General features: G+C 35.8%; 1 protein-coding gene across 4 annotated transcripts in view; it reads right to left on the bottom strand.

Annotated features, from left to right (window-relative positions):
* LOC134792785 (potassium voltage-gated channel subfamily H member 8-like) overlaps nt 1–27,563 on the bottom strand; it is a 179,291-nt gene that overhangs the window by 49,479 nt on the left and 102,249 nt on the right. For all 4 annotated transcript variants that reach the window (XM_063764123.1, XM_063764124.1, XM_063764125.1 and 1 more), the window contains exon 2: nt 23,627–23,739. In XM_063764123.1, the coding sequence (XP_063620193.1) occupies nt 23,627–23,702 (76 nt within the window). In that variant the 5' untranslated portion in view covers nt 23,703–23,739. The remainder of the gene's footprint in view (nt 1–23,626; nt 23,740–27,563) is intronic.

Here is a 27,563-nt window from a genome sequence, read left to right as displayed (position 1 = left end):
TCCTAATATCCGAAATGTCTTTACTATGGTTTAATAAAACATGGTCTTCCATTCCCAGAGTGACACGGGCCTACGTCACAATAACATTGCCACTTTATTTCAACATAACATGTTACATGGGTACATTATACCTATGGTTAATAAGTTAAAATATTTCTTTATAATTTTCATTTATATGTATTTTAGCTTAAATTTTACAATAACACGTCATTTTTAATTACTGTTAATTGTTATTTCCTTCTCGCTCAGTGTCAGCAGTCGCAGTGTTTTCCAAACTTTTCACGTCGTAAGCTTGGTAATTAATGTGTAACTGTGAATTAGTTTTTCAAACGTTTGTCTTGTATAGATAAATAAAGTTTAATTTAATACATTAGATTTGTTTTATTTTACTATGTTTCTACATGAATAACTTAAAATTAATGCCGTTAAAATAATTTTCACCGTTGGTTAAAATTCTCCCACATTTCAAAGTTTGAGAACCTGTAAACAGCATGATGACGTAGGCGCGTGTCAGTTAGGTCATACGCGAATCTCGGAATGGAGTACCAGGCGGAGTATATTATTATACCATGGTCTTTACATCATTTTATTTGTCGATGTTTAATATATCATAACTGAACTGAATACTTTGAGAGAAAGAAAACATTCCACTAACAAGCTACCTTGTACAAATTACTCCAAATTGATGCCCAATACTGTAACGAAATCGACATATCAAAGTAGGTTCATCGAGTGTACCTACTTATTCGAGTAAGCTATTATTTGTTCCGTAATGACTGTGGCTGTTAACGTAGGATTTATTTGACAGATACAGATAAGTACGCAGATTGCGGAAAGATATCGAAAAAGTTCGAAAAGTTCTCGGATTATTACGGAAATTCACAAGAAATAAAGAAAAAGTTTTATTTCAGTTAAATAATGAACATTTATTGAAATTTCTATCTCTACATTACAAATTAAAACATTACACCAATATTACATTAATTATAAAATACATCACATAATTACATTACATTTACACAAGTTACATAACACCAAAAAGAAACACAAGTCAAAAACAAAGCAGTACTGACTGACTGACTACTGAGTCAGTCAAATATCCCACCCCGCGTCATCCCCGGCGCAAAGGTGCCCAAAACGCTCGCCGCATTACCGCGCTGAATCGCGATGGACAACCTCTGCACCAGGAATGACCCGGAGCGGGGATCCAGGCCTCTATCTCGCAAACGGTTCCCAACCTCCTTAAAAAACTCTCTAGCCTCTGAGCACCAACAACCAGCCGTTTCGACCGCCAGAGGCACAAACAAATAGCCGTCCAATTCCGCGTACTTCTCCCGTTTTCTCAGCGCCGCCACCTCAGCAGCTGCCCCTGCTGCCCTCACGGTGCGGCCAATGTGCGATGCAGCAAAAGTGCTGACGCATGTAGCGTCACACAAAGTTTTATTTGGAATTGAGAGAATTTCACAATTTGATTTATCACTCATCAATATATACTCGAACAGTACCTAACTTGCAGCTTGTAACTGGCCATATGCCTATTACGTAATATTAAGCTCATTTATCAATATAAAACTTACATTTTAGCGGTGAAGAAAAGCTTCCGGGAGCTTCCTTGCCGGTCGTGTGTTTACATCACGGTTTTGATTGAAAGATCTAAACGATGGTAACTCGAAGCACTTGATTTCTTAGTCTAGTCTTTATTACATGTATCCACGATTCAATTAATTGCTAATTAACTTAGTAAAAACAAAATAATAACAAGAATTTGCTTAGGAAAACAAAAATTGTAAGGTTGTTTACATTGACTTTGACAGGTATAGGCGCGGTGACGTTCTGATATCGTTTTAAACCGCAAAATTCAAAAAGCGTGAGGTAGATAAAAGGTTACAATGATTAAATAATTAACTTATATTATATGTTTAATACATTATTATAAAAATAAACTTGAAATACGTCTTTACGGACGCAATATTTGGAATCATAAAGGGAAAGATGTTAACTCAAACATACTTTTGGTTGCTTTAGTGTGCGTAGATATCGTTGAAAAATAGCTTCATCAGCATTAATAGATTATGAACGTTAAAGTGTAGGACATAAGGCTTATGTAAACAGAATAGGATTTAAATATTTGAATTTCGAATACTGTCGCCAGTTTTATGATCGTATTGTTCGGGTATGGTTCCGTTGGGTTCGGCAGATTATGAGCCTTAATGAGTGGGACATATGACTTAGTAAACAAACAAGGATTTAAGATCTTTACTTCTAAGAGGATCATGTCGCTATTTTTATGACTGCATTGATAGCCTCCACCTTGCTAACATTAAACGATTATGAGTATTAATATACAGGGAATAAGCACTTTCGAATAGTAAACAAACGGGGATATATGACTCTTCTTCTTGAAGCGTTGAAACGTTTGTCGCCATTTGGATATTATATAAGGCTGAGCGGGCCTTGCTTACGGGATTTTTCATTCTCAGATTTCCGACTAACAGTGACTCTGGCTTAGGGCGTACATAGTGCTGGTGGGTGGAGTTTCTCTGCTACTTTTTCTGTGTTTGGGTTTACCTGGAATTATCCTAGTGAATTTAAACTTGGAATTTGTGTCTGTGTTTGGTTTTACGGGGACAATATTGTCGTAACGCTGAACTTAGACTAAGTGGAGATTCTTTGCTTGCCTGTACCTGTGTTTCTTTTGTCGTGAAGTTTTCTACATTGTGTTTCTGGATTCAGCTTTGGGGAACGATACCGTTACAAAGCGTGGATTCAGAGTGGCAGTGTTTAAGGGAATTTCATGATTTTGTTTTATTTTGCGTGGGGTTCTTTTTGTAAAAGTAAACTTAGATATTCTCATACCTTTCTAAGGTACCTTTTTGCTAATTTTAAAGCCAGATCATTGCTTGGACTGACAGTTTGTCCGACTAAGCGCTTCCCACCTTGCGGTGTTAAAGGGGAACGGTTAGGAGTCGTTTTGTTACCAAGATAAGGGTTGACTTGGCACTATCTTTATACCAACACAGATAGTGAAATATCTCTCCCTTCCTGGCCTCCAATGCCCAACTGCTAGACTAGAATGAGGGCGTCACGTGCGCGCCATTGGGAGTAATCTCTGCTCATTTGAAACCTACAGTATTTGGAGACCTTGTATATTAAATATATTTATTTATACCATTCATAGACACAATAGGGACCTGTGTTACCCATGTTGCCACCCTGCCTTTGTGCAAATCGCCATGGGGGGACACAATCACACCGGCCTGTAGGTTGCTTTATCGGTTTCGCCTGCCGAACTATTACAGCTTCTCGTAGGGACAACACTTGTGTATATTACAAAGCATTAGGTCGATGGTAAGAACGAACTATGCTTTGAATATACTAGATTAGGGCCTACGTTTAGGTATAGGGTAGAATCACACACTATAAATATGGGGTTTCTCTTAGGTTGGTATATATTTCTCCTTTTAAGGACTTCAAATATGGTATCATTATTTTAAGTCACGCGGTAAGGTGGTTAATCGTCTAAATCTCCTAATATTTTAATTTATCTGGGTAAAAAGGTAATATTTCAATTTTATCTACTTATCACAATTCTGGTCTTCTGGAGTAGAAATGAAGTACTGGGTATTGTAATCAGGTTTCTAAGGTATTTACAAAACAAATTCTTTAATATCAAGCTGGGTTTAGGAACACAGACTTTTCTGAGAAAGAAAATCGAAGAAAGGATTGTTTTAGGGACCCTTTGGCAGGCAGAAGTAATCCAGAGGATGTTTCGAGCTAAATATATCTACTGGTCTTGATATTCTTAGTCTTATAAAGCTTAATTTTTAACAAATAAACTTAGTACTTCGTTTATACCTCTAAAAATCAGATTTACTGTTTATACTCTTAGTTCTGGGAAATGGGATTAAAGGATTCGTATCCTTAGCTTTTGAATGTAAAAAAGATTAGTAATATTGATGACTGATGGATACTTTGACACTTCTTTTCATCATCATCTTGGTGCGCTTATCTTACGAAGTGTTGGTCATAGCCCTTCCGGCTAAAATGGTAGGCTAGGTGTTTCGATTGATTTTGTAATCGGACTAAGAGTTCCCAGACTTGCATCGGGCATAAGGAGTAGCACGTGTGAATAAGTCACACATCGCTTAGAAGTTGATAGTTAACTGTAATTATCCTTAAAATCCTAGGGAGTAAATGAGCTTACCTCAGGAGTGCTACTTCTATGTTATCCCGGGGACTTAATAGGCGTGGCAGGTTTTTACCAACAAATATTTTTATATTTATATTATCAATTATCGTATACGCTGCATATCTTCAATATCATTCTAGTTTTGGTTCTCTTAACATCATTTACATTACGCCATAAAACTCGTAGTATTTCCTATTCTTATAATTAAATAAAAGGGTTTCATTCTATTTCTTAGCTACGTAATAAATTATTTTAGTATTTTAGATATTCCTTCATTAAAATCTAGGTAGGTAAAAATAATATCTAAAAACCGAGTCCAAAATTTAGCTTTACTCATTAAAGAATCTAGGTTTCCGCGGTTCACTTCGAGGGGGTCCTAACTGCTAGCTAGACGATCACGACAAGGCCAAATTATAGGGGTAATTATTAAGGGGGGGTTTATTATATGTATTTATTATGGGGGTATTTATATATATATATATTTGGGGAGGGTACGTTTTGGTTCCGTGACCAAGGGATCTAAAATGTTCCTTTTAGGTTCATTTTGGATACCGAGGTTTCTAAAAATAAATAATAGAAAGTAGCCCAATAGGGTACATTTTGGAGCCAAAGTGACGCAGGATGTAGGTTACCTGGGGTTACTACGGTTTTTTTTAAGATATATCTATGTAAAAAGTAGCCTTTATGGCTTTTGTTACCGTGAAAGCGGAGTGGGTATGCTTATTTTTGGATTCGTATTCTGTTATGTTTTAAATAAAAGTCATGAAACATTAATTTTATTACTAAAAAAAATGATCTATCTAATTTGTCTTTTACTTTATTATTCTATTGTAGTAAGGGTTACTCTCTGTAGACGAAAACAACGTAATTTCAGTTAGCGTATTTATTACAACACTATGTACAATTACTGAGTTTTTACGTAACGAAACTGCTGTAATCTCAGCATGGGTATTCACTTATGCAGCTAACAAGCATTAATCTTCTCCTAACATAATAAAATCGATCGGTAATTTGCATCTCCGACGTCACGATTCTACGTCGACACATCGTTAGCGTGTTCTATCTCGGAGGTGGCGCCATCTCTTGACGAGTTTGGTACTACATTTTTACTCGTTCACTGCTCGCCGTAATTAGGGTTTTCTTTTCATATTTTTCAGCTAAAGATGTGTGTCATTACAACTATAAATCCATCTTCTTGCGTCATTGATACCTGAAATATAAAGTAACAAAATTAAAGTAGGTACAGGTATAGCAATATTAGCACTTATTACGGTTATTTTCACCGAAAACAATCACGACTTATTTCTCTCGCGCCTTAGATTCGTTAAGAAATTAGTTCATCGCAGGTATCAATAACAATAATGAAATAAATAAATAAATAAATATTTTCGGGTCAGTTTTTCACATATCCACAGCTGGTACTGCGGGTACTTGGCGGCGAGTACATACTTGTATGAATAAATACATACTTAGATACAAATAATGTCCATGATTCGAAGTAGCCGCGTCTTTGCCACGCAGCATACGAGGCAGGGTTACTAATAGACTAGAGATAAGATAACATTACCTAAAATAGTCTAGGCCAAGATATCTAGTTGTGTAAGAAGTCATGCTTTAGTCTAAAGTTTTGGGGGCGTGTAATAGTTCATTTACATGCAAAATACTAAGGTACAGGGGGCGTATTCTGCGACTTTCTTATTTCCCATCTTAAAAGTCGGCAACGCTTTTGCCACCCTCTGTTTTGGCGGGGTGTTGGTAACCATTTGCCTTCAGGCGAGTCATTTCATTTCATTTATTCGTTGTAAAATCATGTATATAAAATCAAAAACGTGTTAAATAATTAAATGAAATCAGTCATTCGTCTGCTTTTGCCTTCTATATCATAAAAAAATAATAGATGTACACATGCGTTGATTTAAGAGTTAGATCTTTGTTAGACGGCTTGTTTACTGGTAAAATATCACTCTATAACCTACAGAACAAATAATAGGGACCGTGCGCTTTGGTGGGTCTGCCGTCTTGTGGGCTGAATCGGAAGCATGTGTACACATGTGGATTGCCAAGGCAGGTGCTGCCATCTACCGTTCTCGTCGGTACGTTTTCTTGTACAAGGCATAATCCACACGTTTGCGCCTCGCACCAAAAATCTGACGGCCTACCATAGCCTTGACTTTTATACAATAGTATTAAGAAACAGATAATTCTGTTAGGTACAATTATCTTACTAAGTGTGGGTCTGGATAACCATCACACATGCTAGGAATAAGCTGTTGGTCACTGTATGCGAGCATCATACATTAGCTACCTTAAGATAGGAAAGACAAGCATGTATGTGTATGTATGAGCTTGGATTTGAATAGGCTATACTCAGGTTGAGTAATGTATGGTATGTTTGAAAATCAGTAATAGTACATCATACACTTATTATTAGAGATTTAGTGGAACATGCACATGTTAGAAAAGTTATGTACATACTTTTCGGTACGGAACCCTACTGTTTATTGTTTTGTCATTATTGGTTAAAGCCTCAGCGAGTTACCTTGTGTGGTCTCCTCACTCATTATCGAAGCAGCTCAAATAATTTCATTAAAATCGATTAGGATATGTAACGCGCGAAGCACCAGGACTGACCCTGTGCATACATTTGTACTATAAAGTGGGTATATTATCATAGGGTTGCTTAGGATTACAGTACTGTTCTACTGACGGTACTTCTCAATTGTGTGTGTGTGTGTTTACAACCAAATAGTAGTATATAGTTGGTTAAGCTAACAGTAAGTACCTAAGAAGGTAAAACGTGGGTTTTGTCCTGTGGTTTTTCTGGGTGTAGCAGTAACAGCAGCCATTTTTACAGCAAAGTTCTTGAGATGAAGCCAGCAAACAGGGGTCTTCATGTATCAGTAGCAGTCAAGCGCCTTGGTAGTCTGAAATAAGTTAGACAAGTACATATTAGAAAATTCAGTTCAAATAATAGCTTTAGATTTTTAGGCAATATGTCAACATTTTTCTTAAGACATCCATTCACGGGGGCGCGATATTATTTTTAATGCTTGTGTAGTGTAATGAAATATGTGGACACTTCAACAAAACCAGCCTGGGTTTGTCACGTGCGCAATCATAATCATTTATTCGTCGCAATTCATGGTATTATTACAGATGTTTTCAGGTTAAATGAGTACAGCATCATATGTGCTCTCCCGAATTTCAACAATATTATCGTCAATATAATGACATAGTAAAAATATGCAAAAGTAGGCAGTACTTCATATTTTTCAAATTCCAAAAAAGTTTGAGAATCTTTGCAGGACATACTTCTATAGTTAAGTCACAAATAAGCTAGATTAAGTTTACTTAAGTCAACAGAATTAAAATAGGGTATGTGGGCTAAGCACAGTTTTCAACTCACCGCGCTGTCATCAAGAGCTCTCCGCTTAGGCATTTGAAATATTGGTGTCAGAAATAAGTCATGGGTTGTTTAGTTTATAATAAGTTATGTATTTATATAATGAGATGAAATACCTTTCATAAATGGAAGCAGTCAGCAGAAGTACAGTGAAGGCACCTTGACACTCCGGGACAAAGTCAGCCTCCGGGTAACACTGGAACAGGAATTATGGAAAACTTAGCTAAAGTAGGGTATATTTAAGAAAATCTACTTATAAGTCTCATAAACAGGGTTTATTATTTACTACAGGTAGAGTCTTCACAGTTAAGAAAACAGAAAAAATAAAAATCTTAAGTTTTTTTTGTAGAACAAATGGAAAAATTTCAACTTATTTATTTTCTAAGTAGGATTAAGTCTAGAAATTGCTGTTATACTTACTAGGGTAGTGTCGAAACACTCGGAGGAGCCTTTGTAGGCAACAATGGGAATTTGCTCCGATCAGCTTAGATGTCACCGGTTAGCGGACAGCCATCGAGTTGGTTTTGTTTGCAAAAAAATGAAACATACATTGTAAGTAATATAACTCACAGTTTAGGGGTCGAAGCACATATGCAATACAATACAATTATTGCACACCTCACATATTCGTCGTACATGTACTGGTACAGGTTCACATTGATAGACTGCCTTTTCTAACTACCTTACTTTGTAGGTTCACAATAGTCAACACCTACCCTCATTGTCTACACATAACAGTAAGGTTTATTGCGACAACAGGAATAATTATGGCAGGTCCAGGTTTATGTTCACATATTTTTATTTAAGTTACCAGACAACCACGGGATCATTTTCAAGAGAAAAATACATATTCATCATCAGTTGTCATTAACATGTAAAGAAACCAGTTTATTTTTAGCTGACACTATCATATAGTTATGATTTTTATAATATATTGCATTTCCAGGTTCGAGAAGCACTTATTTCAAAAAAAAATTAGTCGAACCATCTTTTAGAACAACAACACTTAAAATTCAAAGTACAGTAAGGGCAAGCCTAAGGGTATTTATATGGTAACAGGGTAGTTATACTTACTGTTAAGGGTCAGGAAACATTCTTCAAAATCAGCAAATGGAGTTTTTCACACCATAATTTCAACTTATTTCTCTTCAATAACAGTTTTTGTATATCAGCACAGGGAATCATTTTAATGCAGTTGTCAGCTTACTGAAACATCAAACATAGCTTTTAAAACTTATTGTAATACAAATAGTGTAGTGTAGGTCTAATGATATATTAGACAGAGTAAAACGAAAATCAACCAGTAATTTTTTTAAATACTGATTTTACTTTGATCTCTGTCAGTTTTCCAAAAGAAATGTCTTTATGTTACTGAATAAAGAGTATAAAGAAGGAAATACAATCCACTAGGCGTCGGCATTATAAAGTAGAACGTTGAAAGTAAAGAAACTAATGCTAGCCATTTACAGATATGATCAGTCAGAAAAATAGATTTAATGATAGGTAGGTCAAATTGCGAACAATTATTTTCTGATTGGTGATATTCAAATGTATTTAACAGGGTCTCGATAGCAGTAACTTGTTTAAAGAAGAAACAAGAACATAACCTTACCTTGCTAGAAGGAATGATTCCCAACCTTGTATTTATTTTATTTCACTCGCACTGTCACACTGACACTGTCTGTACTTAGGCACGTAAAATAAATAAATAAATAAGTACACTGGATCAGAAATACGGGCACTAATAAAGGTTCCCTGACTATTTAGTTTGATGAAATAAGTAGAAGCAAATTCGTGTGAGGGTCTGAATGCCATTACCTTGGTCTTGTAGGTTCTTCGATAGATGGAAATCATTATGGACGCTCTCGGAGACTTTCTTTTTACCGTACTATCTTTAAATTTAGCTCAGTGATATAATTTTGCCTTGATATTTGTTAAACCATTTTTTTTTTGCAGGAAAAAATACATCGTTCAACGGAACTTAGGAGATTGACAGTTGGTAAAATTGCCATAGACAAAAATTTCACACAGCCAAATGTAGAAGTTGTAGGACATTCAGTCTAGAATAGCTTATGGTTTGGATCAATCAATAGATCGATTGTTTGTTTTTCACATTGTAAAAATGCGTTTTATCATTCAAATCATTCTATGTAAAAATAAAAAACTTAAATGATAATAGATAAGGGTTTTTATTTCAATTTGCATTAATCACGCAATTATTGGAAGCTTACTAAGTTCACTACAATCCATTCATAGGTAAACAAATGAATCCGACCAAATTACGTAGTCTATTTTGGTGTATTGTCAAAAATGTTAGAAAGTGTTTTTGAATTTCATCGCATTGCGAAAGCACGCGGAGGCCCGTTTGTAGAAACGAACTTACACGAACGATTTCGTCTGATATTAAGAATAAGTAATAAATAAATTGCCAATTTCATTTATGCAGTGAAAGATTATTTAGCATTGTTAATAAATCTTAAAAGTACATGTAGTTGTTTCTGTGGGAAAATCATTTATTTACATATATTTATATACTAGATTTACATTTAGGAAGTAAATAGATAACGATCGTAATGGTGGCGCTACTGTCACTAGGTGACAGAACGGGATAGTCTTATGTATCTTTCAGTAGGAGTAGCAGCGAAAGCGCTATTATTGTTTGTCCTTGTCACAGTCTCGTGCAGTTGCGTAAGTTTTGTCTCTCACGGACGCACGCGTGTAGCACATCTATAGGGTCCTACTATTTAAGGCGGAAGATCATAGATATCGGAAGGTAATAGATAACAATCGTGATGGTGTTGCTACTCACAAAAACAATTATTGAAGAATTATAGTTAAGTTTATTCGTACATATTGCTATAGATAAAAGGATATATTCTAAAAATCAATAAAATAAAGTTCAATTCAGCGGGGTGCGCGGGGTTCAAGTTTTTGTTATGAAAGACCGTTTTTTACGCATACATTTTCGAATTTGCCGCCTTTGCTACAGACAAACGTGGTTTGCCAAGTTGTATCTTAGAACTTTAAGAAAAATACGTCTCTGAAACTTTTGACAGTTCTTGGAATTTGTATACGCGGAGTAATTGTTGTTGTATTTTAAGAAATCGCAAAATGAGTTTGTAGATTGGTTTAATAATGGAATTCCTTATGTGAGACAAATAAGAATCATAGTGAGGTTTAGTGAAGTGCATATTAACAAACTGGAACCATGTTTCTGGTAAATTCGTGTTAAAATAAAATATGTCGGAGTCGTAAACAAAATAACTTTGTTTTTGACGGAATATGTTATTAAGAAGTGATAATATAGAATGGACAATGTTTCGGACGAAAATAAATGTAGATGCTATCCCGGAGTAGGTTCAGAAAAAGTGCAAACGCGTATTCAAGTGAAAATTGGGTTATTTTACGTGCATTTTGCAGCCGCAAGTAACGAGTGCATTTTGTAAACAAACCAAAATTATGTGTTTTCTTGTAGTAAATCTATGTTAAAATAGTGCAGTGAGTTAAGTCAGTGACGTGAAAAAGTGGTGGAAATAGTACTTATTATCAAGGAATGTGCATCTAACACGTGAGTAGAAAATTTTGTCGAACCTGGTACTTTTATAGGTTATCTTAGTATAAAAAAAAAATGTTATCGCTTGTTCACAGTATATACTGCATGTAGGATTTATATATAATCTTTCTAACGTTCCAAAGTTTTAATAAAATGCTCTTTTAATTTTTCTATCTACATGATTCTCGATTAATTTCGTGAAGTTTGGTTGTATTTATATGTGTAGATATTTGCGTTCCTTTTTGAGCTTATTATAATGAAAAAAAAAGTTGTATTTAGTCATTATATGTGTAGGACGCTATAAAAATAAAAGAAATTCAAAAATGTGATTGTTAAATTTGTCACACTTGTTAACACTCTGATAGCCTAATGGTCTCGACTGTGGGCTACAGTATGTGATTTAAATGTTAGAGGTCCGGGTTCGAATCCCGCATAGTGAAAGCGTTTTAATTTTTTATTTTTTTGTTTCTGAATTGGTTTTAATAAATCACACAATTTTGCAATGTTATTGCTATAAATTAGATCATTTTATGGCTTCATTATATTTAAATTATTTTAGTTTCGTGGTTTATCTTTCTTATACAAGTTGTTTTGGATATATAGCTTAATAATACAAACTGGAGATGGAGTTATGAATAAAAGTTTTACGGTCAGTAGATTAAGAACATCTAGGTACCTGGCGACTTAGTTCCTAAGAGACCTAGATGTCTAACAGTATTATGATTCGGGTTTTGTGTTAGCTAAGTACCTATATTCCAATTGAGTGAGATAACGTACGTTTGAGGTCATCATCGGTTTCGACAACTGGTCCCAAGAATTGACGTAGGCACTAGTTTGTGGTAGTTACAGTGTACAGTGAAATTTCGGGATAGCTTAGTTACATTGCTTGCTGGTAACCGGATATTCGTGACAAGATGATTGTGCTGCCTATTTGTAGAAGATAGAAGAGGAATTCCTTAGCTACTAGTGTGATCAAGTAACAACAGTTGCGGCTACTTCCTACAATCGTTCTACGGACTGCGGACAATTTCAAGAAACAATATTTCGAATAGAAGAAAGAAGAGGAAGTTAATGAACGTTCAAAAGAAAAAATTATGTAATTTTAAAAACTTAATCATCATCATCATATCAACCTTTTATCGTTCGCTGCTGAGCATAGGCCTCTCTTCGAGTGCACCAATTTTAAAACTAAGTTATTATTATATTTTAATATGAGGTAATTAAAATCAAATAAAATTAAGCCCAATGTTTTGTGAAGGGATAATATTGTTGTATGTTTGTAGGTAAATTTTTATTTGGTGTAATGTAATTATGTGACATGTCAATGACTTTAGGTTACTTAATCACGTTATTTGAGTATGTTTTGCAGCATATATGGTAGGTTGCTAATACTGCATCAGGCGACGGGGTCAGTCGGCGCACACGTGACAGTGTACTGTCAACGCCAAGCTGAGGGCAGCTGGACTGATTTAGAGGGACGCGGAGCGCGAGGCACGGGACATATTCATATTCTTATTTATTGACAGGAGTGGATGGCGCCGTCTCACGAAGGCCTTCTGTACCAATGGGGTACCATAGGACAACATCATCATCATAAAATCATCATCATCATTATAAATGTCATAAGGAAGTGGTCAGAATTTTCACTCCAAATCAAGGTCTACTTTGATGCTTATTTATTTGGGAGTATGTTTGCATTGTTTTACGGGTCAATGGGTTAGTCATACAAAGGCAACATACAAGTAGAGTCAATTATGGGTTTTAAATTTATAAAACACGTTCCGGTTTTTACTTCAGTTTTTTTTGTGGCTTATGTTCATTGAAACAAAGTTGCTCAGTATTAAGGGGATGACATCAGAATAATATGATAACTAACCGGTATATGATTATAGCGAAATAGTTTATTTTTTGGGCTCTTGGCAGAGCAATAATTAAACATTATATCAACTATCTGAGGTTGACAGTGGAATAGTTGAGCGCGTCTCAGAAATTTTTCATTATTTGAGTGTACAGTCAACAGTATTATACGCTTGTTCTCTTCCTCGATTTCTCGTGAGTCATGACTGAGGGTCGCGACCATCTAAGGTCGGTATTTTGTTCACCCAAACCTATCATTCTACACAATGCCGTTCTGTTAGTAGGCGCTTGTGTAGATCTTTATTTCCTATCCTTATCTATTTCCGTTTAGTACTCTTGCATACTAAATTAAATGCAAGGTGGGTCATTTTCTCTGCAACTGACTGTACTTCTCCAACGTTTGTTATTGCAAAATCGGGTGACACTATTGTGTTTTGAACAACATTGTTGAAGTTTTCTTGTCCTTTTGAACAAGAAAAATAGTCCGCCTACAAAGTACAAATAACGAGCAATTCTTTTATATTTATATATTTCGGGGATCTCGCAAACGGCTCTGGCGAGTTCGGTGAGGTTTGCTATATTGGGATTTTCGGGGGCGAGGGCCGCGAGGGGGCGATCTGGCTGGGTCTTGTCGCTGGGGGGGGCGCGTGTTTTTGACTTTTTGTAAGAGTTTTGTAAGTTCGGTCTCCCAGATACTTAATCCTAATATTTGGTCAAAATAAATAGAGATAAATAAATAATAGATAAAATTAAAAATAATTCAACGGAAGTCCTGAAGTTAATGTTTGCGTTTTTTTTAATCGTCTAAGGCTAAAAATAATTAAAGGGTAAACTCGGGATGAGTGCCAGCAATTTTTTTTCTTTTCTTATCAGATAGGGATAAAAATAATGGGTTAGCATTGGGTCAAGGCGGGATAGGGGATGTTTTTTTTTGAGTATAAATGTAATAATATGTAAACTTAAAATTCTTTTTATTTCATTTGGATTGCTTACCAGAGCATTGGCTGTCTGTATGAATCGTGTGATAGCGTAGTTGCGGAGGAATAAAAGTTTGTGTGCACTGAGAAATTAAAGTTACGAGGTTTTACGTAAGTGATGTACGAGTGTTTGTATGCTTAGTGGACGAATGTACTTGTTTTGGGAAAACTGGATTGATACAGATAGACAAAGGCGAGAGGGTAATCCAGACTAGATTTGTCGGGTTTTTGCAGGGGAAAACCAAGGGGGGGAGACGGGGAATACACAACTAGCCAGAAAATTTTTATCAGTAGGTTAGAATACATTGGATGGAGACCCGTTCCAAAAGGGTATTATTTTGTGGCTATTACTCTACAAGGTAATAATACTTATACGACTTCTACACACCTTGTCTTGGATGAGATATATCCGACATTCGACATATTTTCATGAGCTGTGAGCGTCTAGAAGGACGAGGCTCTACTTAAGAGTAAATTAAAATTATATTTTTTTGTTTTCATTACTATACGTAATTAGTTTTATTACTTGATTAAATGGTTCTTAGGTTTAGACAAAAATAATTTTGGAGTACCAAATTGAGGTATTTAATTGTGTCAATTTTAAGCTTGTTTAATGAAAAAAAAACACACCCAAACAAACTTAAAGGTCGGTATATTTTATTCAAGTATAAGACACGCACCAAGAAAACGTGGCTGAGGGTGATAGGGCAATGAAATTTGGTTTGAATTCCGACAATGGAGCTTGAAAGCTTCGTACTTATAAAAATTAAAGGTCTCTTCGTTTTGCTTGGGAGGTTTTTGCTGTCTCATCTTATGCTCTTCTACGGAAGTGCGCGGCGTAAAGGGTAGAGACAGGAGTAATACTCGGTGCACCGGGTTGAGCTGGCAAGGACGAGTTAACTATTAACTTATTAGATTCACAACCTAATATCTTTGGCGAAGCGAGGTTGCTGGGGAAAAAGTTGTCATGACTCATTGACAGTGTTCTGATGGCCTAATTTCGGAGCTGAGTTGCTAACAGTCATTTAGTATTGGAAAACACACCACATGTTTAAAAAAGGAGGGGAAATTATCCGACTAATCTAGGGGAAATTGAAGTTTTTTATAAATTCCTGAAGTAATTCATAAAACACTTAAATTGGGGGCGGCTGTAACTGGCCATATGCCTATTACGTAATATTAAGCTCATTTATCAATATAAAACTTACATTTTAGCGGTGAAGAAAAGCTTCCGGGAGCTTCCTTGCCGGTCGTGTGTTTACATCACGGTTTTGATTGAAAGATCTAAACGATGGTAACTCGAAGCACTTGATTTCTTAGTCTAGTCTTTATTACATGTATCCACGATTCAATTAATTGCTAATTAACTTAGTAAAAACAAAATAATAACAAGAATTTGCTTAGGAAAACAAAAATTGTAAGGTTGTTTACATTGACTTTGACAGGTATAGGCGCGGTGACGTTCTGATATCGTTTTAAACCGCAAAATTCAAAAAGCGTGAGGTAGATAAAAGGTTACAATGATTAAATAATTAACTTATATTATATGTTTAATACATTATTATAAAAATAAACTTGAAATACGTCTTTACGGACGCAATATTTGGAATCATAAAGGGAAAGATGTTAACTCAAACATACTTTTGGTTGCTTTAGTGTGCGTAGATATCGTTGAAAAATAGCTTCATCAGCATTAATAGATTATGAACGTTAAAGTGTAGGACATAAGGCTTATGTAAACAGAATAGGATTTAAATATTTGAATTTCGAATACTGTCGCCAGTTTTATGATCGTATTGTTCGGGTATGGTTCCGTTGGGTTCGGCAGATTATGAGCCTTAATGAGTGGGACATATGACTTAGTAAACAAACAAGGATTTAAGATCTTTACTTCTAAGAGGATCATGTCGCTATTTTTATGACTGCATTGATAGCCTCCACCTTGCTAACATTAAACGATTATGAGTATTAATATACAGGGAATAAGCACTTTCGAATAGTAAACAAACGGGGATATATGACTCTTCTTCTTGAAGCGTTGAAACGTTTGTCGCCATTTGGATATTATATAAGGCTGAGCGGGCCTTGCTTACGGGATTTTTCATTCTCAGATTTCCGACTAACAGTGACTCTGGCTTAGGGCGTACATAGTGCTGGTGGGTGGAGTTTCTCTGCTACTTTTTCTGTGTTTGGGTTTACCTGGAATTATCCTAGTGAATTTAAACTTGGAATTTGTGTCTGTGTTTGGTTTTACGGGGACAATATTGTCGTAACGCTGAACTTAGACTAAGTGGAGATTCTTTGCTTGCCTGTACCTGTGTTTCTTTTGTCGTGAAGTTTTCTACATTGTGTTTCTGGATTCAGCTTTGGGGAACGATACCGTTACAAAGCGTGGATTCAGAGTGGCAGTGTTTAAGGGAATTTCATGATTTTGTTTTATTTTGCGTGGGGTTCTTTTTGTAAAAGTAAACTTAGATATTCTCATACCTTTCTAAGGTACCTTTTTGCTAATTTTAAAGCCAGATCATTGCTTGGACTGACAGTTTGTCCGACTAAGCGCTTCCCACCTTGCGGTGTTAAAGGGGAACGGTTAGGAGTCGTTTTGTTACCAAGATAAGGGTTGACTTGGCACTATCTTTATACCAACACAGATAGTGAAATATCTCTCCCTTCCTGGCCTCCAATGCCCAACTGCTAGACTAGAATGAGGGCGTCACGTGCGCGCCATTGGGAGTAATCTCTGCTCATTTGAAACCTACAGTATTTGGAGACCTTGTATATTAAATATATTTATTTATACCATTCATAGACACAATAGGGACCTGTGTTACCCATGTTGCCACCCTGCCTTTGTGCAAATCGCCATGGGGGGACACAATCACACCGGCCTGTAGGTTGCTTTATCGGTTTCGCCTGCCGAACTATTACAGCTTCTCGTAGGGACAACACTTGTGTATATTACAAAGCATTAGGTCGATGGTAAGAACGAACTATGCTTTGAATATACTAGATTAGGGCCTACGTTTAGGTATAGGGTAGAATCACACACTATAAATATGGGGTTTCTCTTAGGTTGGTATATATTTCTCCTTTTAAGGACTTCAAATATGGTATCATTATTTTAAGTCACGCGGTAAGGTGGTTAATCGTCTAAATCTCCTAATATTTTAATTTATCTGGGTAAAAAGGTAATATTTCAATTTTATCTACTTATCACAATTCTGGTCTTCTGGAGTAGAAATGAAGTACTGGGTATTGTAATCAGGTTTCTAAGGTATTTACAAAACAAATTCTTTAATATCAAGCTGGGTTTAGGAACACAGACTTTTCTGAGAAAGAAAATCGAAGAAAGGATTGTTTTAGGGACCCTTTGGCAGGCAGAAGTAATCCAGAGGATGTTTCGAGCTAAATATATCTACTGGTCTTGATATTCTTAGTCTTATAAAGCTTAATTTTTAACAAATAAACTTAGTACTTCGTTTATACCTCTAAAAATCAGATTTACTGTTTATACTCTTAGTTCTGGGAAATGGGATTAAAGGATTCGTATCCTTAGCTTTTGAATGTAAAAAAGATTAGTAATATTGATGACTGATGGATACTTTGACACTTCTTTTCATCATCATCTTGGTGCGCTTATCTTACGAAGTGTTGGTCATAGCCCTTCCGGCTAAAATGGTAGGCTAGGTGTTTCGATTGATTTTGTAATCGGACTAAGAGTTCCCAGACTTGCATCGGGCATAAGGAGTAGCACGTGTGAATAAGTCACACATCGCTTAGAAGTTGATAGTTAACTGTAATTATCCTTAAAATCCTAGGGAGTAAATGAGCTTACCTCAGGAGTGCTACTTCTATGTTATCCCGGGGACTTAATAGGCGTGGCAGGTTTTTACCAACAAATATTTTTATATTTATATTATCAATTATCGTATACGCTGCATATCTTCAATATCATTCTAGTTTTGGTTCTCTTAACATCATTTACATTACGCCATAAAACTCGTAGTATTTCCTATTCTTATAATTAAATAAAAGGGTTTCATTCTATTTCTTAGCTACGTAATAAATTATTTTAGTATTTTAGATATTCCTTCATTAAAATCTAGGTAGGTAAAAATAATATCTAAAAACCGAGTCCAAAATTTAGCTTTACTCATTAAAGAATCTAGGTTTCCGCGGTTCACTTCGAGGGGGTCCTAACTGCTAGCTAGACGATCACGACAAGGCCAAATTATAGGGGTAATTATTAAGGGGGGGTTTATTATATGTATTTATTATGGGGGTATTTATATATATATATATTTGGGGAGGGTACGTTTTGGTTCCGTGACCAAGGGATCTAAAATGTTCCTTTTAGGTTCATTTTGGATACCGAGGTTTCTAAAAATAAATAATAGAAAGTAGCCCAATAGGGTACAAGCTTTTAAGGGCCACTTGGCTACCTACTAGTACAATTTGACACTGGGTTAACGGTTTAACCGGTTAACTCCGGATTAGTGGGATGGTGCAAGTGGCGCTAAGTGTGCAATGCCATAGTTGTATATATATAGGTTTGACATCTTTACAGTCTTCTTGGTCGATTGGTAGTCGCTATCAGCACGAGAGGATATGCGCGCCAGCATTCTTAAGACCCACTTGCACCATCCCAATAACCCGGGGTTAAGCGGTTAAACCATTAACCTAGTGTCAAATTGTATGGTAACCATGGTAACTCCAGGTTTAACCGGTTAACCTCGGGTTAGTAGAATGGCGCAAGTGGGCCTAAAGAGGCAAAGGCAGCCATCAGTATTAGTTGGTTGTATTGTAACGTAGCTGAAGCGTATGAAAAAAAAAAGAAAACAATTAACATAATTATATTTATTTGTTTCAATTACACATTCCCCAATAGGCTGTCACTCTTTACAGTAATCAATTCTTGATGTTTCCAACATAAACCATAACTTACTGCATGCCCACGTCATCTTTCATTAACTAATGTTCATCAAGTCATTTAGTTCGGCTGTCATACTAGTCATAGCTTGTGAAAAAGTAAATGTTGCAAAGGGGCACGATTTTGTCTTAATTTTTTTCTTGATTTACATCTCTTCTACAATCAAAAATTACATCGTCTTAAAGCACTCTAAATTGAATTTAATCTCCAAACAGAATTAAAACAAGATTGGGGTGCCTTTTTATACTAATTAGCGAAATTAAAATGATCTCAGTTGTTTTTTGGAAGCGTCACAATTGGTTTAAGTTGCCTTTGTCCCTGGCAACGTAAACAAAGCTCGTCGTCTTGGGTACGAGTAAACAGAAAAACAAACGAATCGACGTGATAAAGGAAATAATTAAGCAGCAGTACAGCTTGGCAAAAAAGAGTAGAAATCAAAAAGTGGTAACACTGTAGTGTCGTCCCGTTTTCTTATACATATTGGTGTGAAAAACATGACACTACAGTGTTGCCACTTTTTAATTTCTACTCTTTTTTGCCAAGCTGTAGGTCACAGCCGCGTCGACTCGCGGAGCGACGAACTCGAGTACTTTATTGCGAGCGAAACCCGACATTATTAAATTTTCAATTTCTGAAAAAAAAAAGGTGTAGGTACCTACTTATGTTTCGATAACAAGTATAATATAACACCGCGTTCGTTGAATGCTTCGTAATTTGTCGCTAGTTGACGAATGTTATCTACAGATTTAAATGTGCAAAAGCAAATACAGACACAAAATACGAAATTGAATAGAAGTTTTCTGATAATATATATATTATTACAATTAGGCAAAGGAAGTAATTTATGACTTATAATGATTTATATCCTGCTCTAGAACAATACAACTCTAGAATAATACAATAAAAATATTCTGATAAATTGAAAATATATAAAAATATAGTAATTAATCCTGTATATTGTTTTTTTGTTGGGGCCATTCTCAAAAAATATGTCTGAGGTCTGATTGCCGCGACCCATACAAAATGTATGAAAAGAGTTGTGGCAATTACACGCAACTGCAGTCATATATAACTCAGAGCATGACCTATTGAATGCGTAGCATCGTGTTTCCTTCTTAATTATCTTCAACAAGCGCAAGAGATATTTCCTTTCTGGTTGCTTATAAGTCTTATAACTATGTAGAGGTTCCATTCGGATAGCGATTGCAGCAGCCTTGCTTGCATACAATGTGTTATTGTCACAAATTTGATCAAGAATATTAGTGGTAATATCGCCCGCGTCAACACTGTAGCTAAAGCGCTGCAACAGCAACGCTGCTGCGGTCACCACCCGAATGTAACCTTTATACCTATTCAGTTAACAAGTATAAAATAAATAGTTATAGTTTAATCACTCAGTCATATAATAAAAAGCAAGAATATCATTTTACCACAAAGTTACAAACCAACATTTTTTGGAGTCCCCTAGGAATATCTACTTGGTACCTATTGTAAACAAGATTACACTCCCGGCAAGCCAAACTGTTTATTCCAAGTGACGAGACATACGTGCTGGTTTGGCTTGGCTCTAACATTTCCCAAATATGTATGTAACGCCTACGGGCGGTGTACGGTTAGCAAAATGGGGACTCTGACCTGTCATGGAACTATGTCAATGTGATGTGATGTTACAAACCAAATAGCACGCAAGCTCTTACTAACTATTTAGGTATTTGCCAATCTAACATGTTTCCATGTTGGGGCAGGGTATTATTTTGCAAAGTGTTAACACACACAAGTAAGGTCAATCGAAGTGAATGAGCCTTCAGGGGTAATTGCGTCAGCCCTAAATACGACCGTGAAAAGGGGATTGACGGCCTTTTACCATGACTATCCTTTACCTACTCACTTTACTGTTATAATTGTTATGAATAAGCGCAGTTGCCTCTATGGACACACGTGTCCAGACTGACCTTATGAATGAATGAAAAACTTTATTTCAGGCAGCTAGTGGCCCATAGATAAATAAAAACTAAAAACACACACTATGGGTGCGATGCATTTCGCAACCCGCTGTGTCTTATCCCTAGTAGAGTTAAAATAAAGTAGGTATCAATTTTGTGTCTATTTGCTGGTATTTATTATTAAACTAACAAAAAATATTATATAAACAGTTTTAAATTGTGTTTGTCTTTTACCACGTGCTACATTCGTATGAGAATCTCCGCTAGCGCTTTCCCTTCATTTTTATTTACGTTTACGGAACGTAGATTGAAAAGAGTATAACATGTGCATTGAATTGGATACTTCGCGGCGATATATTCCCAGTTTACGTAATTCGTAAACATGTTTGTATCTACTGTGAGCTGATCCAGAATTATAATATTATCTCCTTTTCCATGTTTTCAACTTTTATTTACCTGTTTTTTTTTCGAATGTCCTTATCCTTAATGAAATACAGTGAAACCTGGTTAATTGGCACCTGGATAAATGGAAAACCTCAATAATTGCAACCAAAAGTCCGGTCCCGGTCCCTTGAGACCAAAAGGCCTCTATAATTGAAATTTTGGAACCTCTATAATTGCAATTTAGATTTTAGTGCTTTTCGTAATTTTGCCTCTGTAATTGACCACATCGCAACTAAGACCTCTATAATTGACACTGTGCTAAAAAAAAACGTTATTTTTGCTCTTCTTTTTACCTCTATTATTGAAACGAGTCTTACTTATTACCTCTGTAATTAAAATAATGTAGTTGTAGACAGCAGAAACAATATTTTAATAGCAATTATCATTTTATTTATATCTTCATCCAGAATTCAATTTATTTATTGGGTATCTATCACAGCCTGTAGTAGGTGAAATAGTTTTGATTAAATCAAAAACAAAGTATGCTTTTTACATTCTAATTAAACTTTCTTCTACAATTCAAGGGAATTTATTAAACCCAAATGATTAATAAGAAAATAAACTTTGAATAGTAATAATTAATGTAGTGTAAAAGTACAAGTATAGACAGAAGCAATATATAGACCAGAAACCCAGAACGGAAGCGTGTAAATCTACTTTCAATGGTTACTTGCACCTCCATAAAAGAAATTTGTCAGAACTCAACCTCTATTAATGAGAACCTCTATAATTGCCACAACGATTTTTTGAACCTCGTTAATTGACACGACCTGCTTAAATGAAAAACCTGGTTAATTGACAAAAAATGGCCGGTCCCTTGAGATTGCAATTATCCAGGTTCCACTGTACATATAAGTAAGAGTAAGTAATTCATTTCATAAGCCTATTCATATGGGAAGACGTAAATAAAGTTCCATATACGACGTAGTAGTGATATATTAAGGAGAAGAATACCTAATATGAGAAACCGTCTAATGATATATGTGCTGATGACTCTGATGATTAATAATAAATGTAGTCATAGAGGAACGAGTACTCAATCAAATCGTTTGAGACGTGAAAATCTTCCGTAAATCTAATAAATTGCTTGTCAGATGGCGCTAACCTAGACATGTATGCGAAAATATTTAGTACCTACTTATGAGGTAATGGAGTTAAAATTGCTAAATTTTTATCCACTAAAGAGTGTTGTCTATCTTAACCACCGTTAACTATTATGAAAATTGGGCATTTTCATTTGAACCCTGGAATTTAACAGCTCAGCTTCTGCCATCTATTTTTTCAGTGGAATGTTGTCGCAAATGCCTCATCTCTGTACACTGCAGTATCTCTGAACACAAAGAAGTGTTATCAGAGACTCGACTTATACTGGTCTTCCTTTTGTGACGTGGACAGTTAGCCTTGTAAATAAGCCTAGCAGTTCGCAGCTATTGCTCGCCGGGGCATTACGAGATTGTGACGGCAACTGCTAGCCGTGGCTGAACTCGGGGCTTAGAAAATAGAAAATTCTAGTGCATTTACGGATTTTCTATTTCTGCAAACACAGACTGCCGCGCCAACCGTGGAGTCAACAGTTATGTACATATGTGATAATTTAATCGAGATTTCTAACTGTCGAATGAAAACGTGGTTCAAAAAGATATTGGTAACAGTGGAATATATGATGCTGAAAGTCACAAACAACCTAACGTTATTATTATGATTGTATTTTTATAATGTAGTTTGATAGCCACAAATTATTAAAAAAAAATGCTGCTTGAAAATCCACGTTTATTTAAAAGATTTAGCATGATCAGATTTTTTCGTGTTCATACTTTATACTACATACTTATACTAATTATCATTAAATTCATTCACCACAATTACCATAAAGGACTTGCTTTTACAGGTATCAGTCCTATTATTAAATAGCGTTAGCCATACGCTTTGAGATGTACCTAAAATTAAGGTTTATTGCCCACGTAGGTATATGTTACGTGTAAGACTCCTGAACGCATTTGCCAGAATGACCTCCAACCGAGTAGTCGTACGGCAATCAACATCTGTGCCTGATGTCAGCAGTTGACCACGACACTGTGCAAAGAGTATAACGACAAAGAAGAAGAAGAAGAAGAAGAAGATGTTACGTGTTTTAGACTGCCAGTATCCCTTTGCATGCCCAGCATCCCATCGTAGGTATCATACGCTGGACTTGTGCAAACATTTGTCACTTACGTGTGGCGATAGTATAAAGCAGCGACATTTAAAGTTCGGCCGCGACGCTAATCCGGCCCGTGCTCCTGCGAATTCGGCGCAAAAAGTCCCAAGTTCTTCTTTCAAAGGTAACTTACGTGTGCCATCGAAGCGCGTGGCGATGGTGTCGAGGAAGGTGTTCTGGGGCGCCAGCAGCCCCTTGCGCACCGGCATCCCCCCGCGCCGTGCGCTCGCGCACTCGGTCAACCACCTGCAACAAACAATTCCGTTGTAAATATGCTTTTTTTTTTTTAAATCATTTATTTACATACAATATATATACAGTGGTACTACTAAATTAATAACTAGCTTAAATCTAAAATAGGCCCTTGAGGCATTGTACCAAGGATGCTGGCGGCATTTCCTCGCTGTATACAATGCTGATACGTTGTGCGAGGTAGCCGCCAGCTCTTCGGTCACCAGTTACGTCAACCAGACGCTTCGCGATTTCTGCGAACAACTTATGCGCGCTGGGACCCCATGGACCTAGAGTTTCAACTCCAAATCGTACAAAATGGTACTCTCTACCGAGGCTCTTATATTTGTTACGTTTTAGAATTTCGGCGCTTTCCGCCGCTCCGCCCGCTTTTACAGTAGTCCGTTGGAGGTGGGACGGTGCCAGTGTGTCTACGCAATTATTTAAATGCAGTTTGTTTTTTATATTATTGAAGTTTCAGAAATGTTGCCTAAGTGGTTTTGTGATTTTTTATCCGCTACGGATTTAGTTAATTCTGTAAATCATACAATTATATTTTATGTTAAAAGTGATATAAAGCAATATTAAATATGAAAGTTTCAAGTTATTTCATAAAACTAGTGAATTAATTTAACATTTTATTGACTATAAAAACTGATACGTAGGGTACCTACAAATAGAGCAACAAACTTACCTAAGCATACAAAAGTTTATCAACGTAATAGTAGATAATCATCAAGTTTGTAAACATCACCGTTACCCACGCTTTCCGAAGAAAATGGTGCCCCCACGCACGTAAATTTAGTGCGGGTTGGAAATTTCTTAACTTTTTCTATATTTAGGTAATACGTTTATTTTTAATCCATTGAAATTTCATTTTAGTGACGTTAAAGTATTACTCTCAATATCATCTATCATAATGTCTTCTGTTATTTCTTATTTCGATATTAAAGATGGTTATCAGATAAAAAAATATTATTTTCTGTCATCAACATCCCCTGAGTTTTTAGGTGATTTTACAAAAGTAGCGAGTCCCGAGGGACTTCAAATAAAAGCTTGTGTTCAAATACAAGCTTGTTTATTCCTTTAGAACACGGTAAGTTAAGTATACCTAGGAGGAATAATTTAAAGTGATGCTCTTAATAATACTGGCGTCATAGCAGCGTTGGTCCAATCCCCGTGCGCAGTGAGTTCAAGAACTAGTGAAACTTAATCAAACTTCGAATATTAAGTCTTCCAGCATATTTTCTAAATTTAAACTTGAAGGATTAAGTCACGGAGAATAGTGAAATATGAAATTAAACGTTTGTCTCATTAGGATTATCTTATCACATACTGTGTATTTAACTTTGCTCAAGATTCGGGTAACCCGAATAACGTGGGTAGGATATCCGCGAAATTAAGCTGAATGTGGGACGAGGGATCGTCATCAGTTGCAACGGTCGCCATTTTACTTCGTAATCCCTTAGAACATTGCCTCCTAATTCCTTATACCGAATATTATTCATTTACTTACTTACATATGTGTCATATAGTAGCAAAGTCAGCAACATCCACTTCAACTAAATTTATTAATTTATTCTTATAAGTTATACATTAAGATTGTTATTATTTCTTCAGTTTAAGTGGATGTTGCTGACTTTGCTTCTATATGAATGACACAAATACACCGTGTTTTTATTGAATTCCGTTAACTACGGGGTATGGTTAAGTACGTTTAAGAAAACAAAATGGCATAGTTAATTTTGAAAAAAAAAATTTTTTTTGCTTTTTTTTCCAGAAAAAATAATATTAAAAAGTAATTAAATGTAGCATATAGCGTTGTTGTAACACGGGCATTACATTTAACTAAACCAAACAATTGAAATCTGTGACATATCAATGTCAATTCGAACATCGATCGACCGAGATTTTACTTAAGTTTAGTAGCAAATGTATGAACTCATTCTAAACACTAATCAATATGTAAACCGGCCTTAAGGCAAGTGTACAAGCTTATAGAGGCCTTATAGGAAAAAAAAAAATATTGATTATCTTCGAAATGGAGTTAATTAGAATATCGGTGTCTTTGGGAAAGTTACTTGATTTAAGCTCAGCCCTTGAAATTAACGGAAATCAAAAAAAACACGGTGTATATAGGTACCAATTGATACTAACTAGATCTACCTATACCTACTACTACTTACTTCGTATCTCGGACAAAATTCCATTAAAAGTTCATATACTCCTTTTTCAATTTAAAGGATTTACACGGATTCATTCTCTAATAGAATCTCGCTAGCAGTATTACAACATGTGTTATAGGTAGTTATCCAGCTAAATCCTAAGCTTCATAAGAATATTGTGTGCATCTACCTACTATATTAACTGAGTTAATATCGTAGCTCGTATAAAATATCAATGTCCTATACTGGAAGTCGTAATACGTTTATGATGCGCCTGTCAATGCCGTATTAGGACGATAAAGGATCCAGAATAAATCTCGACGGTGCTTAGGGGCCATTAATAAAATTTACCACAACAAACGTCCGTAATGTACGATACTGAACAGCTACTGATTGTAATAAAATAAACCTTGTATGGTAGTAAAGATTATCCCCGGCGGCGTAAATATTTACATGTATTAAGTACTGGTATAGTTTTGGGATTAGGTAACGATTGAACAGACAAAACAATAAAGCAATGAATTATCCAAATATTATTATGTGTTCGGAATAGCAATGGATATTTAATTGTTAAATGCAAAAGGTACAATTATCTATTTTATTTCCGTTTGTTTTTAACATATTACCTACCTACATGTTTTTTGCACTTCCACACAACCTATAAGGTGCAGGAGGACAATGTAGACTGCGGGATAATTTAAAGTAATCGAAATATCTTCCATGTTTTACATTATTTATCTAGATTCACACACGACACACTATCTGGACATATCGCTATCTGGACATATATGGCACTCTAGTTAATAATGTAATACATGGAGATATATCGATTAGTTTAAATTATCCCGCAGTCTAAATTGCCCCACTGCACCTTATTGAATGTTGCTAAAGTAAGTGAAGCATGCATTTAATTTAATCGTTTTACTGCCATCAACATTGTGCCTGTTAGCCGTTAAAGTGCAAGCTTTTATTAAGTTACGCCGTGTACGTAAATATCGGGCTGCAGACAGCGCGGGCTAACGAGCTAATTAGTTTGTTCTGCGCCGGTGCAACGAGCACCTAATCACAGCGTTTCCAACATCGAAGCTGCGCTGCGTAGCGCTTTTGCGTACCTATTATACCTATATGATTTTTCGCTGAAGTACCTATACTGATATACAGAACTAGGAATATTCTGTCATCTGACAGCAGCCTGAAAATATTTTCACATATAGGCTTAACTATGCAAAGTGTGTAGGTATCGTAAAGTGACTAAAGGATGACTCACGTTAGACCGAGCCGTGTCCGGGCCGGAGCTTCCGGCGCATCGTTTTCTATGGAAAGCATCACGTGATCACCTGTCATGTCATAGAAAATTAAGCGCCGGAAGCTCCGGCCGGACACGGCCCGGTCTAACGTGAGTCGTCCTTAAGTCATAACATACGACTCATACGAGTAGGTATATAAGTGTATTTTAAATTTCAATTAATTAGGTATTATGTAAAATATGTATAGGTTAATCAAGTTCTAAAAATATTTTCAATTGAAAGTTACAAAAATATCTTTACATTTAAATAAGTTTTCACCGCACATTTTCAACTTTTCAGTTAATGCATTAAAATTAGATATAACATGTTTGCAATCATTTATCCATACAAGCTATCATCAATTAATATCATCAATTCTATAGATATG

The sequence above is a fragment of the Cydia splendana genome, chromosome 8 (assembly GCF_910591565.1).
Source record: "Cydia splendana chromosome 8, ilCydSple1.2, whole genome shotgun sequence".
Classification (NCBI taxonomy): domain Eukaryota; kingdom Metazoa; phylum Arthropoda; class Insecta; order Lepidoptera; family Tortricidae; genus Cydia; species Cydia splendana.
The sequence above is the reverse complement of the archived record's forward strand: the minus strand, read 5'-3'. Positions and strand labels throughout refer to the sequence as shown.